The 16,703-nt window shown below is 39.0% G+C and overlaps 1 protein-coding gene across 1 annotated transcript in view; it reads left to right on the top strand.

Moving 5' to 3' along the window:
• Positions 1–16,703, top strand: part of si:ch211-127i16.2 (probable flavin-containing monoamine oxidase A) — a 52,906-nt gene that overhangs the window by 1,943 nt on the left and 34,260 nt on the right. The window contains 8 exon segments of the mRNA XM_046860357.1: positions 605–823; positions 2,586–2,673; positions 4,394–4,574; positions 8,007–8,121; positions 8,799–8,837; positions 8,840–8,955; positions 9,572–9,661; positions 12,382–12,466. Of these exon segments, the coding sequence (XP_046716313.1) occupies positions 673–823; positions 2,586–2,673; positions 4,394–4,574; positions 8,007–8,121; positions 8,799–8,837; positions 8,840–8,955; positions 9,572–9,661; positions 12,382–12,466 (865 nt within the window). The 5' untranslated portion in view covers positions 605–672.

The raw sequence follows: 16,703 nt of genomic DNA on the forward strand, positions 1-16,703 counted from the left end.
CATACAACCAGATTTATACATTAAGACATTAATACATTTAAGTTCAACGTGGCCTCAAGATTTAGATTAAATTTGAACGCATAAAAAAAAAAAACATAAAAAAATTCCTAGCATTCTCATGAGGGATTGATTTTTTACATTTGTTGATTTTGCTTTTTTTCGCTTCTCGTTTTGTATGATCTTTGTAAATGATCCCTTGGTTACAAAACCCCAAATTTAGACTTAATTTATTTGAATTTTTTAATGTATTGATTATTTTAGAGAAATTGATATGAAATCCAATTAATCTGCTAGAGTTTGCCGTAATTTCGATTGAGGGATTATTTATCGCACAAATAAATGCAACGTAACAGTAAACAAAACAAATGAAAAACATGCTTTTTGATGACGGTCCCTTACAGCAGTGTAACGTAAACTGATACTTTTTTTTACTTTTTAATGTAAATAAACAACATTAAGATACATTTTTGTTTAATTAAATGTTCCTCGATCCCACCTGCAGTAAAATCTGTCCCTCTGGTTACTTATGGGTGTTTGTTTGGGGTCTAAATCAGGGAATAAACCAGGAATCCTGATGTTTGGGATGTGACCTTTACTCCTCCAGGAAGTGAGCCTGAACACCAGCATCCATCTGCCTTCACTGTTACTCCGCATAGTTCTGAGCTTATCAGGATGTGTGAGGATCAGCAGCGATCTGGTGTGAGTGGTGTGTGTGAGGTGTGGGATGTGGTGGTGGTTGGAGGAGGATTGTCGGGTCTCTGCGCTGCGCGTCGGCTGAAGGAGAGGAACCAGAAGCTCCGAGTGCTGGTGCTGGAGGCCAAAGGTGTGTTAATGACTAATCCCCATTAATCCCCTGCACTCGAGTCTATTACAGTCTGAACAAGATACTCATAGCGTTTACAGGTCTGTTTATAACTCATTACATCTACTACTACTACTACTTCAGCACCATAACCACTACTACTAATACTACTAGTCATAATACTACTACCACCATACTTCTCAAACTACAACTACTAATACTATTAATAATAAAAAAATACCATTACTGCTATTATACAACCACAACTACTACTAATACGAATAATACTACTACTAAACACATTATTACCAATACTACTATTCTACAGCCGACTACTGCTCCTACTAATACTAATGATACTAATATTAAAATTACAACTATACTACTGTTAATATAAAAAAATACTATTACTAAATTTCTACAAACACAACAGAAACAACTACTGTGACTGTGACAATACTGTGCTAGTACTGGTACTGCTTCCACTATACAACTACTACTAGTACTACTAATAAAAATACAAGTATAACTATTTTTACATGACTACACTACTTCTACTACTAGCAGTACTTTCACTACTACTACTATCTCTATAACCACATCAACTACTAGTACTACTACTACTACCACCATATTACCACTATGACTACAACTACTATACTATTATACATCTACTACTATTACAACTTATACTACTACTACTAGCATACTACTATACTACAAATACTACTATTATAACTAATAATACATTTTTTACTACTATAATACTATTTAACTAAAACTACTTTTAGTACTGGAATTCCTACTACTACGATACTACTCATAATACTAATACTATTACCACCATACTTCTACTACTACAACTACTAATACTATTAATAAAAAAAAATACCATTACTGCTATTATACAACCACAACTACTACTAATACGAATAATACTACTACTAAACATATTATTACCACTACTACTATTCTACAGCCGACTACTGCTCCTACTAATACTAATGATACTAATATTAAAATTACAACAACTATACTACTGTTAATATAAAAAATACTATTAATAAATTTCTACAAACACAACAGAAACAACTACTGCGATGTGACTATACTGTACTAATACTGGTACTGCTTCCACTATACAACTACCTCTAGTACTACTAATAAAAATACAAGTAACTATTTTTTATACTACTACACAACTACTTTTACTACTAGCAGTACTTTCACTACTACTACTACTATCTCTATAACCACATCAACTAATAGTACTAGTACTACTACCACCATATTACCACTATGACTACAACTACTATACTATTATACAACTACTACTATTACTACTTATACTACTACTTGCATACTACTATACTACCAATACTACTACTATAACTAATAATACATTTTTTTTACTACTATAATACTATTTAACCATAACTACTTTTAGTACTGGTATTCCTACTACTACGATACTCTTCATAAAAATACTACTGCTATTACATTACTATACTACTGCTGCTCCTACTACTAAATTCTACTACTGCTACTAAACTACTATTTCTGCTTCACTAGCACAATAACTACTAATACTACTAAACTATAAATCTACTATGACTTTTAATACTAATAAAAATACAGATATTATAAGTCTGGTGCGACTTATAAAATACCACTACTAAGTCTACACCTGGCAAGTGTTACTAGTGCTACTACTACTGATAATAATAATACACGAGTGTCTGATTATGTGCTGACGTGTTGGGTTTGACCTCCTGCTTAACAGATCGTGTAGGGGGTCGAACTCTGACTCTGAGTCTTCCAGCATCCAATGGCCGTGACTCCTGGGACATGGGTGGGCAGTGGGTGGGCAGGTGAGATTACCCTGTCCGTGTCTCTCTTTTTTGTCTCTAACAGTCTCTTTTAGTCTCACTCTACATTTCCACCTCTGGTCTGATTAAACCAAGATTTAACTGTTAGGCCTCATTTTTAAACATTATGTCTGGTGAAAAACATGCACCACCTATCATCTGCCCAAAACCATCCCAAAAGTGAAGCATGATGGTGGCGGCATTATGCTGTGGTGGTGTTTTTCTAAAGCAGGGACTGGGAGTCTTGTCAGGGCTCAAGCTGAATAAGGCAAAGTACAGAGATCTCCTCAATAAAAACCTCTTCCACAGCACTCAGGTGCTCAGTCTGGGTCGAAGGTTCAGCTTTTAACATGACAACGACCCTAAGCACACATCCAAGACAACACATGAGTGGCTAAGGGACGGCTTTGAATGCCCTAAAGTGGCCCAGCCAGAACTCTGACCTGAACCCTAATGAACATCTATGGAGAGACCTGAAAGTAACCCTGACCCAGCATGAGAGGATTTGCCCTGAAGTATGGCAGGAAATCCCTCAATCCAAGTGTGGAAAGGTTTTTGGGTCATACCCCAAAAGACTTGATGCTGTAATTGCTGCTAAGGTGCTATAACTAAGTACTGAATAAAGAGTTTAACTACATGATATTTCGTAAAAAAAAAGAAAATATATATATATATATTTCTGGAATTCTGTTTTCAGTGTTATTATGGGGTACTGAGTGTAGAATAATGAGAAAAAAATAACGATTGTAGTATCAGACTGCAACATAATGATATTAAAATAAGTGAAGGAGGTCTAAATCCTCTTCCAATACACTATATATATATATATATATATATATATATATATATATATATATATATATATATATATATATATATATATATATATATATATATATATATATATAATAACGCATTACACATTACGCGAATTAATTTTAACAACACAAATTTTATTAATGTAATAATGTAATGTAAAAAAATAAAAAACATAAAAAAGGCGAAACCTTTAATGCAACACAAATTTTTTCCGACGTTCTTTCTTTACTCAGATAAACAAAAAACTAAATCAACTAAACTAACTTTTAATTACTAATCATTTGTTTTACTAATGTGCCATCTTTCAAATCAAGCACCAAAATCCATGTTGCACACATCCGGCGATTAAAAGCGTCCGTGTGGAAACAAAGTTCCATTTGGTGTCCTTTACGTAATATAAAGCAGAATAGTTACTTTACAACATTCAAATAATAATAAAAATATTTTTTAATAAAATAATATTTTGTCTTCATGCTCTATGTTGAGTTTGGTTTCACTAATAATAAACATACTTTTACATAAAGTGTCAATATTTGTAAATGCCCATGTTGATTAAAGTATTAAAAACTTGAAAAGTATTAATTGAAGGTACATTTAGATAAAACTGTGCGATTAATTTGCGATTAATCACGACGTAACTCATGACGATCGTGTGATTAATTGTGATTAAATGTTTTAATTGATTGACAGCCCTTTTCTTTACATTTTTAAATAGATGAATGATAAAAGCTTGTTCACTTCCCCTCACTCCCTGTTGCACTCTTCTACTCATCCACATGTCCACTCTCCACTCTTCCCCTAATCTGTTTTATTTTTTATACCACATGAAGACAGATTTTTTACCTGACAAATGTAAAAAGTGCAGCCCTTAATCCAAGTCTTTTAATAAAAATCTTTTACTCAGCACTCAGACTCACGTTATGGACCTCATCCAGGAGCTGGGGCTGGAGGTTTACCCGCAGTTCACCGAGGGAAAAAAAGTCCATCAGATAGGGGGCGCTAATGCTAAGATCAGCACCTACACCTCCAGCATTCCATCCTTCTCTCCACTCGTCCTGCTGGACCTCATGCTCTTTTTGTGGAGGGTATAAATACACACACACACACACACACACACACACACACACACACACACACACTTTCCATAGTTTTCATTCTTTAACTTCGAATATAGTCAGAAGTGGGAAATAATGAAGTATAAATACTTCACTTTACTTGACTTTTTACTTTCACTCATTAAATTTTTTACACAAAAATTACTTTCTACTTCTCTCATTTCAAAACAGACTTTAGTTTTAATCTATTTGTTGACATGATCAATATTTTTCTTCTCACTGCACAGTTTTTAGCTCATCAACATATTTCTTGTCTTTCCGCTGCTTTTTCAATGCACTGGTGCATCATTTCCTGTCTCTCACACACCACAGACATACACTAGTTTCTGACGCTCACAATGAGCAGGCTGAAGACAGTAAGAAGTCTGGGGTTAATGTGGATGAGACAGAGGGAGTCAGTGATGAGAACATGACTGAGAACAGAGACACTCCTGATCATCATCATCATCTTTTCTCTGCTTGTGTTCTATATGGTCGATGTTCAGCCTCGATTCATTCATTAGGGAACAACATTTGAAATTAATTTTGTATTAATATATTAATACGCCGTGAGGTTCAGTTTCCAGCGTGACACCAAAACAGGAAGTAGTAATGACTACTTTTTACTGAAGTACATGTCAGAGCCCAAACGTCTTAACTTTAACCTGAGTGAAAAATTGCAGAACTTTTACCAGAGTCTTTTAAAACATGAGTATCTGTACTTCAACTTGAGTAAAGGATCTGTGTATTTTTGTCATCTCTGAATATAGTTGAGCAAAATCAATCTCAGGTATGTATCAGGCTCCACCATAGTGACCTGTTCACACAAAACATCCTCCATCAGATCACGTATCTACAGTGAGCATTTCACCGTCATGGCCTCCTGTTGAATTGGCTCTGAACACAGCTAAAAGAAAGCAAGAATAATCACAGACTGTGCTGTAAAATAATGTGACTCCTGGCAGCTGGTTGACCTCCCACACGCTAGCTAGCCTCTAGTCTGTTTTGATATTGCGTGGGAGAAACGAGATGCGATCACAGAGAGATTAAAAAAGGAGATGAGCGAGAAGTCGCATAAACAGCAGGTACGAACATAAGAGCAGGATCATGTCTCTTCTTTTTTCTATATACTGTATCTATACGGACGGCGTGGTGGAGCTACAGGAGAAACCTAAATCTCTATCCTTTTTAACATAAAGCAGCATTAAGGGGTAAATAAATTAGAGTATATAATGAAAAAAAAAACAGAGCATCTCTATAATATAGTACAGCAAATAGCAGCATAATATACAGTATAATATAATTTATAACATTATATATTATTCCACTACGGTATAATGATATAGCATAGTAGATCGTAGCATTGTATAGCATAGCATACTATCAAAATGCAGTATAGAATAGTTTAGTATACAATACATAATACTGTATTATTTGAATATACAGTGTAATGTAGCGTAGCAGAGCTGAATAATGCACCCAAACACATCATAGAGTTTAGTATGTATAGAGTATTATATGGTATAGTATTCCAGTGCCAATAACCGATTAAAATGGATACTGGATAAAAAATGTAAAATAGTACTGAACTGTATTACAAATTTAAAAAACAATACTGGATAGTAAAAATGTGTTAAATTAAATAAATATAAATATATCAATTATATTAATAAATATTGAGGAAATTCATAGACTTGCATTCAAACTGAAGCACAAAGTAACACTCCAAATAAATACAAATAGTTACCTAGTAAATATATAGTAGTTACAAGTTATAATAGTTAACAAGTCAGCGCTCTCCATGCAGCGCGCAGTCTCAAGTGTCAAACCAGACATGTAGTGTCAGGGATTCGCCTCTAGAGGTCGCAGCTCGGAAAAACCTTCGGTATGGATTTTCGCTGATAACCAAAAGTTCCAGCAATCAACTGTTTGAACAGAATTTGATAATGGAGCAGAATTTGACCAAAATTGGACAATGGAAGAATGTTAGCCAGGTCAGATGAAGGCAAGTCTGCAGAGGCAGTTTGATGATCTGGGCAATGTTCTGCTGGGAAAACTGATGTTCATTCCCATCTACCTAAACATTGTTGCAGACCCCCTGCAGTTTCATCTCGTCATCTTTTAGCAGGATAATCCACAAAACATGGTTATATAATTTGAGGAACATAACAAAGAGTTCAAGAAACTCAATCCGTTTGATTATCTGTAGACCATGCTGAACAAAAAAAGTCTGATCCATCTCACAACAAAGGATCTGCTGCTAACACCATGGTGCCAGATACCACAGCACACCTTCAGAGGTCTTGTGGAGTCCAGGCCTTGAAGGCTCAGTGTTGTTGATGTAGCACACAGTACTAAACAGGTGGATTTGATGTTCTGGCTGATCACAGTGTACAAGATCTTTGCTATAGAATAGCGGTGAGCATGTTATATAAATAAGAAACAGGCTCGCTGTATTTCTATAGCAGACACCTGTGCCATGGACATTTAAAGAAACAAGCAGCCGGAGCATATGTTTGGCAGTCAGACAGCGTTCTGTATTTTGGATCAGTGTGGTGAAGTGACTCCGACATGTTTCCTTCGGAATAAACACAGACAGCAGGAGCTTATTTATCTCTTCTGCTTTTATAGGAATACACATTCAGCTTTACGTACACAATATGGCCTGATCATCTCGTCCACATGTGCTTGTTATACAGCTCAATCCAGTTTCATTTCACACTCTGCTCTTACAATACGTTCCACTCTTCTGTGAAGGCTTTCTGTTGGATTTTGGGGGTGTGGCTCTAGGGAGCAGTGAGCAATCAGCTCTAGGAGCATAAAGGATTTCAGACACTGGTGTCTGAAAGACCATCTTAAAGGAGTTCAGTGGAGTTGAGGAGGTCAGGACTCTGTGCAGGACACTCGAGTACTTTCACTCCGACCTTCACATATCACATGGAGTTTCAAATCCAACTGTACTGCAAGGAAGAAAGGGAAAACGGAAGGTAAGAAGAAAGGAAAGAGCAGAAGAGGGAAGAAAGGAAGGTACTAGGGGTAGAAAAAAGGATAGAAAGAAAGAAAAAGAGAGGAAAGAGAGAAGGAAGAAGGGAGAAAAAGAATGAAAGGAAAAGGAAAGAGGAAAGGAACTAAGAAAGGAGGCAACGAAGGACTGAAGGACGTAACTAAGAAAGGAAGGAAAGAGGGAAAGATGAAAGGAAGGAAGGAGGGAATAAAGAAAAGAAAGAAAGAAAGAAAGAAAGAACAAGGAACGAAGAAACTAAGGAAGGAGGCAAAGAAGGATTGGAAGAATGACAGAAGAAAAAAGAAAGAAGTAAGAAGGAGGGGAAATAGGTTTCTAAAAGTGTGTGTGTTCATTATCAGGTGTTACATCTGTGCGAGCATCTGTGTAAAGTGTGTGTGTGTGTGTGTGTGTGTTGTTAGGTGGAGCGTCTGTGTAAGAGTGTGTGTGTGAAGAATCCCATGGAGACTCCGGATGCTGTGCAGCTGGACAGCATGACACTGCAGTCCTACATAGAAAAACACATCTGGACCACGCGTGAGTGCGAGAATTTATTATTCCTTTTATTGTTATTTATTTGTAGATTGGGTGGGGAGAGAGACGTGGGTGGAGCAGAGGTGTGGAGCAGAGGTGTGGGTGGAGCAGAGGTGTGGGCGGAGCAGAGGTGTGGAGCAGAGGTGTGGGTGGAGTAGAGGTGTGGGTGGAGCAGAGGTGTGGGGCAGAGGTGTGGAGCAGAGGTGTGGGTGGAGTAGAGGTGGGTGGAGCAGAGGTGTGGGGCAGAGGTGTGGGGCAGAGGTGTGGGTGGAGTAGAGGTGTGGGTGGAGCAGAGGTGTGGGTGGAGCAGAGGTGTGGGTGGAGTAGAGGTGTGGGTGGAGCAGAGGTGTGGGGCAGAGGTGTGGGGCAGAGGTGTGGGTGGAGCAGAGGTGTGGGTGGAGCAGAGGTGTGGGGCAGAGGTGTGGGTGGAGTAGAGGTGTAGAGCAGAGGTGTGGGTGGAGCAGAGGTGTGGAACAAAGGTGTGGGTGGAGCAGAGACATGAATGGAGATGTGTGTAAAGGTGTGGGTGGAGAAGAGGTGTGGGAGAAAGTAAATTGTAGATGACCATCATAATTATTATTTTTCCTCTTATTAAAGCATGTCTGACATCATCAGATTCAGTGATGTGTATATATGTGTGTGTGTGTGTGTGTGTGTGTGTGTGTGTGTGTGTGCTGTAGAGTTAACAGAGGTTTTGGAGCTGTGCACTCGTTCCGTGTTCGAATGGAACCTTCCCAAATGTCCTTCCTGTACTTTCTGATGTACAGCGCAGCGGGGGGCGGAGTCATGAGACTGCTGGAGACCACGCCTGGGTCAGCGCAGGAGTTCAAGGTCAAGGTGAGAGAGGGAGGGAGAGCAGAAGAAGAAAGAGAAGAAAGAAAGAGCAAAGAAATAATGAAGCAGTAAAGAGAAGGGAAAAGATAAAGGAAAATAAATAATGGAACAGAATAGATATAGAATGTAGAAAGAAAGAATAATGCAAGAAGAGGTCAAAGTATGTGTATGTGTGTGTGTGTGTGTGTGTGTGTGTGTGTGTGTGTGTGTGTGTAAATGTATGTGTCTGCAATTTATTTCTATACCTATATAATGTATATACATATATATTTATATATGTGTGTGTGTGTGTGTGTGTGTGTGTGTGTGTATGCTTGTGGGTTTGTGTGTTCATGTTGGTGTGTGCATATGTAAGTGTTCTTGTGTGTGTGTGTGTGCGTGTGTGTAAATGTATGTGTCTGCAATTTATTTCTATACCTATATATATATATATATATATATATATATATGTGTGTGTGTGTATGTGTGTGTGTGTGTGTGTGAGATTGTGTATGCTTGTGGGTTTGTGTGTTCATGTTGGTGTGTGTGTGTGTGTGTGTGTGTGTGTGTGTGTGTGTGTGTGTGTGTGTGTGTGTGTTTGGCATTCAGAAGATGTGTGTAATGTTGTATTTTGTCCACAGGAGGCACTCAGCAGCTGTCAGAGCGAATCTCAGAGCAGCTCGGGAAAGAGAATGTGCGTTTGGGATCAGCAGTGAAGGCCATATGGCAGGTAACAGTTACATCAGAGAGAGTGACACACACACACACACACACACACACGTCTGCAGCGAGAACAAATTGCCCTGTGAGAGCTGCACTTCGCACTGAGAGGAGGTTTGCTTTGGAAGGAGGTGTTTCCCAAAAAAAAGCTCCTCACCTCATGTTCAGTTATCGTTCCTCTCTCTCTCTCTCTCTCTCTCTCTCTCTCTATCTATCTATCTATCTATCTATTTATCTATCTATCTATCTATCTATCTATATATATATATATATATATATATATATATATATATATGTGTGTGTGTGTGTGTGTGTGTGTGTGTGTGTGTGTGTGTGTCTCTCTTGTTGTGAATCAGAAATGCTTTCAATCGTTAAACATTTGCATCGAGTAAATTGGACGCAGTGTGTGTCATTTAATCCTTTTAGAGATTCACATTAACGAAGAGGCCTTAAGAGTGATGAATTCACTCTCACTCTGAGCACAATCATATCCATTAGACTGTCTAATACTCTGCACTGAGTTACATCACTATCTCTGGGGACACACACACACACACACACACACACACACACACACACACACACACCTTTTCTTTACTGTTTCTTCCTTTTCTGCTTCTTTAATTCTTAAGTCTGAGCTCTAACGGCTCTCGTCCTCTTCCGTGCTAAAACAGGACAAGCCTCTGGCCGGGAATCGATACACTCTTTCAAACGTGCACTTTAAAGTGCTGTTTAAAAAAAGAAAAAAAGGTGTAAATTCCAGCTAAGGCTGAAAGTGAAATTGACATATCACTGAGAATACCAGACACACAGGCCACACCTCCTTTACTGCGATTGACAGACACACAGGCCACACCTCCTTCACTGTGATTGACAGACACACAGGCCACACCTCCTTCACTGTGATTGACAGACATACAGGCCACACCTCCTTCACTGTGACTGACAGATACACAGGCCACACCTCCTTCACTGTGATTGACAGATACACAGGCCATGTTTTCCAGACTCCTGAAATCCTATAATGAGCGAATTGTCCTCAGGTTAAATCTAATTGATGACTCCTGCACTATAATGCTTACTAAAGAGCCTTAGGGAATCTGGTTCAAAGCTTAAACATACAAACACACACACACACACACACACACACACACACACATGATAAATCACATCATTTCTGTTTTAACACACACCAGGCTTCATTAATCACTGTGGATATGAATGAATTTATTCATGAATCTTTCACAGAAGCTTTTACTCCACATGTGTGTGTTCATGAATCCCAGTTAGTTCCGAGCAGTGTTCATCTTTTATTTCTTCCCTGAGTGTGTGTGTGTGTAAATATTACGCCTACGGGGTAAAACACTTATTTTTTTTATCTTATTTCTTCATATATGGAGATAATAAAAATGTAGCTCAGCTGTAGAACATCTGTAGAGGTAAAGCTGTGGAACATCTGTAGACATAATACTGTCCAACATCAGTGGAACATTTATAGATAGAATACTATGAAACATCTGTAGACCAATCTCTGTAGAACATCTGGTGATATAACGCTGTCAAACAGCAGCAGGCGTAAGGCTCTAGAATGTAGATATAACTTTGTAGGACATCTGTAAACATAATTCTGTAGAACATCAGTAAATGTTATGCTGTAGAACATCAAACATGACGCTGTAGAACATCTGTAGACGTAATACTGTAGGTCTTTAGATGTAATTTTGTAGAACATCAGTAGAAGTAATGCTCTAGAACATTAGCTGTAAAACATCTCTAGATTTGATGCAGCTAAACATCACTTGATGTAATTATGTAGAACATCAGTAAAGGTAAATCTGTAGAGCGTTCATAGATGTAACGCTGTAGAACATCTGTAAATATAATTCTGTATAACATCAGTAGATGTGACGGTGTAGAACATTTGTAGATGCAATGCTGTTGAACATCTGTAGATGTAATGCTGTCGAACATCTGTAGACAGAATTCTGTAGGACATTTATAGATGTAACGCTGTAGAACGTCAGTAAGGTAAGTAGATGTAATGTTTTAGAACATCTAAAGATGTAATTCTGAGAAACGTCTGTAGATGTTTGTCTGAGGAACATCTGTAGATGTAATATTTTAGTACATCTGTAGATGTAATTCTGAGGAACATCTCTCGATGTAATGCTGTAGAGACTTAAAGCACTTTAGTATGTCGCTCTGGATAATGCCGTCTGCTACATAAATGCCATAAAAGTATATGTAAATGTAGAACATCTGTTTAACAAGTTGGTTCCTGCCCTCTGTTACCCCAGAACAAGTTCATTAATATAAACCTGTGATTTGTAGCCTCACTGTTGTCTGAGCTGCTGGTATAGAAAATTAATCAAATATTTGACCAATCAGGAGGCAGGAGTTAAACAGAGCTGTGGTGTAAAACAGATGAACGAGTTCCTGCATATGAAACCCGAGTGACGTTTCCAACCTCAGTGTTGGCAAATTCATCTGATAGCCTTATCTACAGCCGAACACTGATTCTAGCATATTAATGCTGCTCTTCCTTTGCAACAATAGTGTGTGTGTGTATGTGTGTGTGTGTGTGTGTGTAAAGATTTTTGAACTTGGATGCTCTGTGCCTTTGGGAGGCTTATAAATCCCTGGAGATGTGCTCATATGCAGTTTTATGAGTGCGGGTTCAATACCCTTCAAAGACTGTGTGTGTGTGTGTGTGTGTGTGTGTTCTCGCAGAATGAAGAGAGTGTGGAGGTGAAGACCGCCATGAGCACAATCACATGCAAAGCCGTCATTGTTTCTTGCCCTCCTCACATGGCAGGTGAGTGCTATAAGTTAGAAAGGTGTGTGTGTGTGTGTGTGTGTGTGTGTGTATATGAGAAAAAGTGTAAGACTTTCTCTCAAATACACATCTCATAAAACCTTATGCTGCTGCAGCGACACAGAACGCCCGTCAATCACGCGTGATGGCCGACATCCTCTCCGGCCGCAGCTCCTCCCCTCTCTGCATCCGATTGGCCGAAGCTTTGCAGTGGCGAGTCGGGGCGACTTTAACGAGGCAGTGTATGAATTATCCTGGGGACAAGACTCTAAATCAGGTGCAGGCAGACGGCTGACAGCGAGTCTTAAAACTCAGCGAGGTGCTGCTGAGATTCAGGGATAAATAATAAAGGCGGTGCAGCTGCGAGTTCTCCGAGGGACTCGTCCTCCTGCACAACACAGGTGTCCTGAGGAACGTCATGTGTTCACAACTGATGGAACGATTTTACAATCACTGAATCCTGAATACAAAAAAAATACACTGATATGGACAAAAAGACACTCGAGCGCAAGATCTTCAAACATCACATTCCACGCTGAGCCTCTATTGGCTGTTATAATAAGCTCCACTCTTCTGGGAAGAAGCTCCACTCTTCTGGGAAGATGTTCCACTAGATTTTGGAGTGTGCTTGTGGAGAGTCATTCATCCACAAGAATGTTAGTAAAGTCAGGTACTGATGCTGGTGAGGTGAGGAGGCCTCAGGTGCAGTCAGCGTTTCATCTATAGCAGGAGATCTTCCACTCCAACCCATGTAATGCAGATCTTTCATGGAGCTGGGGTTGTGCACAGGAGCATTGCGTTGCTGGAACAAATTTGCGTCTCAGAGTTCAAATTCAAGGGTCATTCATAGACATCTTGTTCCTTGTAGAAACAGTGGTTTGAAGAACCACATATGGCATATATACATATTACTACCTCTTGAAGTTGTTCATTAAATGAAATACGTCTTTTTCGGTATTTTTAGACAAAGAATCTTTACCATACAGTATATGGACTCCTGAAGGATGATCGATAACTTGTCAAGCTTATTTCTAGCTCCTGTACACAGGGTCCTTCTCCTTATATTACTATTTTTTTAAGCTTGTTCTAAGCACAACCTGTAATTCTCACACAGTCACTTACATAATGGTAGAATAATTTTCTCTTAAAATGGGCATAATTTATGTACTACATTGAATCAAAAATAGTGAATATTTTCCATAATGTCGTGGAAGAACCATGAAACAGTTTGTGTTCTCACTTTCATTATAGCTACCGTTCATCAGACTCTTCAAACTTCACTGTATCACTATAGAAACTCTTATATATGTGTTGGTTGTCATGAACAAGCCATTACTCTGGAAACCACAACGTGTCAGGCTGAACGCATTAATGCAAATCTGCGTCAAAGCTGCTGTTATAGAAAACTAATCAACACAATCTGACCAATCAGAATCCAGAACTCAACAGCCGAGCTGTCTGAACAATACTAGAGGTCGACCGATTGGGATGATTTTTGGCCGATTATTGGGCAGGTGCACCTGACACACCAAACCGTGTGTACGTTCTGCACTCTCATGAGAGAACATAACTCGCCCATACCAGCAGGTGGCAGTAGTCTGTATTCAGCATCCAAACAGGGAAACCGAACTAGAACTGTGAATATAAAAAGTAAACAGCGATTACACTTGCCGTGATCATTATTAACGGATACATGTAGTGGAAGTTTCAAAGACAAGAGCAAGAATGACAACGTGCGTTCAATAGCCAATCGGAGTTTGACTAGAGCCAACGGTGCGGGACACACCGGAAAAACTAAAGCTGACCGATTACCTGAAACCACCGCCATTACCCACCAACCATCGGCTTAGTGTGAAGGATAAGAATTAAGTTCTTATCCTTTATTCTTAATCCATCCTTCTTAATTTTATTTGCTTAATCTGGTGCTACTTTTGGAGAAAGAATAAGAATAACTTGTTGGAACTGTATTGTTAGTAAGCTTTCAACCAGCTGTAGTTTAGGCTACAGGTCAGCATCGGCATTGGCCAGAGAAAAACCCGTATCGACCTCTAAACATTACTGCATGTTTTACGCTGCTAGAACATTACAACAGGAACCTTTCCAGGAACTCAGATTTGAGTTCTAGAAATGTTTGAACTTCAAGGCTTGCTGATCGTCTCTAATTGGTAAAGCTTGACAAATTAAAAGAATGTTTGTTTCATATTTCTTTTTCTGCTTTCAATGGCAAGAACTGGTATGGAATACTCCTTATATTTTTTCCACCTGGTCTCTTGTGTGTTAGCCTGTGTGATTATTACCTTGTTCCCTTGCGCTTGTTGTTAAGTCTGGGTCTCGATTTCCCGTCTCCTGCTCCTTCACTCTCGACTGTTATCCTGGTTAATGGTTATGGATTAACCTTCACTGTATTTGTCTGCCTGTGAATTGACCCCTGCTGCGGATTCGGATTTTGATTATTGAAAACACGCGCCCACGTTCCAGGTAGGGGTCAGAGCACCGGCTTAATGGAAAAGAAATCCATAGTCAGAAACTAGAAAACAGACTCACCTGGCAAACATGGAAAGGCTAAATAGTCATACAAAAAAACTCTAGAACTAAAATAAAAGCTCAAATCAAAATACTGATCATAGTTAGCTACTCTCATAGTTATGTGGTAATCTCCCTGACGAGACGTCGCCTCTGAGATTTCACTCAAGCTTCAGGACCCAAACACTGCTCTGGATATGGATGGTCCTCAGTAGCTCTTTTTACCACAGAGAGCAAAGAGCATGGTCGCTGCAGTGTTTCTTTTTATTTAAACCTGAAGAGGGTGGGCATAGACTGTATGATGCATCACATCCACGTTCAGGTTTGGCGTGTTGTTGATGGTCCGACACTGTGCTTTTACTCCGGCATCATAGCAAGAAAAAAGTATATATATTATAAATAAAAAAAGTATATTTTGCAGTTCTGACATGTATGTAACAGTACTGCACTCATACATGTATGTAACATTAATGCACACGTACATGCATGTAACAGAACTGCACTCATACAGATATGTAACAGTAATGCACTCGTACTCTTATGTAACAGTACTGCATGCATACATGTATGTAACAGTACTGCTCTCGTACCCTTATGTAACAGTACTGCATGCATACATGTATGTAACAGTACTGCACTTGTACATGTATGTAACAGTACTGCATGCATACATGTATGTAACTGTATTGCACTCATACAGGTATGTAACATTACTGCCCTCGTACATGTATGTAACATTAATTAACACGTACATGCATGTAACAGTACTGCACTCATACAGATATGTAACAGTACTGCACTCGTACTCTTATGTAACAGTACTGCATGCATACATTCATGTAAGGGTAATGCACTTGTACTCTTATGTAACAGTACTGCATGCATACATGTATGTAACAGTATTGCACTCATACAGGTATGTAACAGTAATGCACGTGTACATGTATGTAACAATATTGCACGCGTACATGCATGTTTCAATACTGCATGTGCACGTCATAATCTTTATGTGGTTTTACGGTGACTTCACTGACACTGATCGTATTTTGACACGTCTAAATCACATTGTGTGCGAAGTGAAACCATGTCAGGGGATTGCAGTCCACTGGGCTGTCAGAGGTCACGACAGACTTTAGAAAACGTAATCATTCGTTGTGTAGTGTGAGTCGTGTCATGACACATCAGAAGCGTAGTAACCTCAGCCCCGTTATTACGCTTCTGATCATTAGCGTGATGTGGTTGCTCGGTAACTAGGCTGCAGGAGACTGCACAGGTTGAGGGACCAGCACGCTTCATGTGTTTTCATGGCTTTTCTAATGGGGTTTCTGACTGAGAGGAGAAAAAAATCAGAGAGTTCACTCAGGTGAGAGAAGTTGCGCTAATTAACCCATAGAGGTCTGATGCCGTCTGTAGAACCTGGAGATGTTTTGACTCACCTTGAGCATTGCATATTAATGCCATAACACTCAACACAACTTATGAAAAAAATAGAGCTACATAATACAACACATAGCTACATCTCACAACACAGAGCTACATCACACAACATAGAGCTACACCACACAACATAGAGCGACAACACACAACATAGAGCTACATCACACAACATAGAGCTACACCACACAACATAGAGCTACATCACACAACACAGAGCTACATCACACAACACAGAGCTACATCACACAACACAGAGCTACATCACACAACATAGAGC

This window comes from Silurus meridionalis, chromosome 11 (assembly GCF_014805685.1).
Source record: "Silurus meridionalis isolate SWU-2019-XX chromosome 11, ASM1480568v1, whole genome shotgun sequence".
Lineage (NCBI taxonomy): Eukaryota > Metazoa > Chordata > Actinopteri > Siluriformes > Siluridae > Silurus > Silurus meridionalis.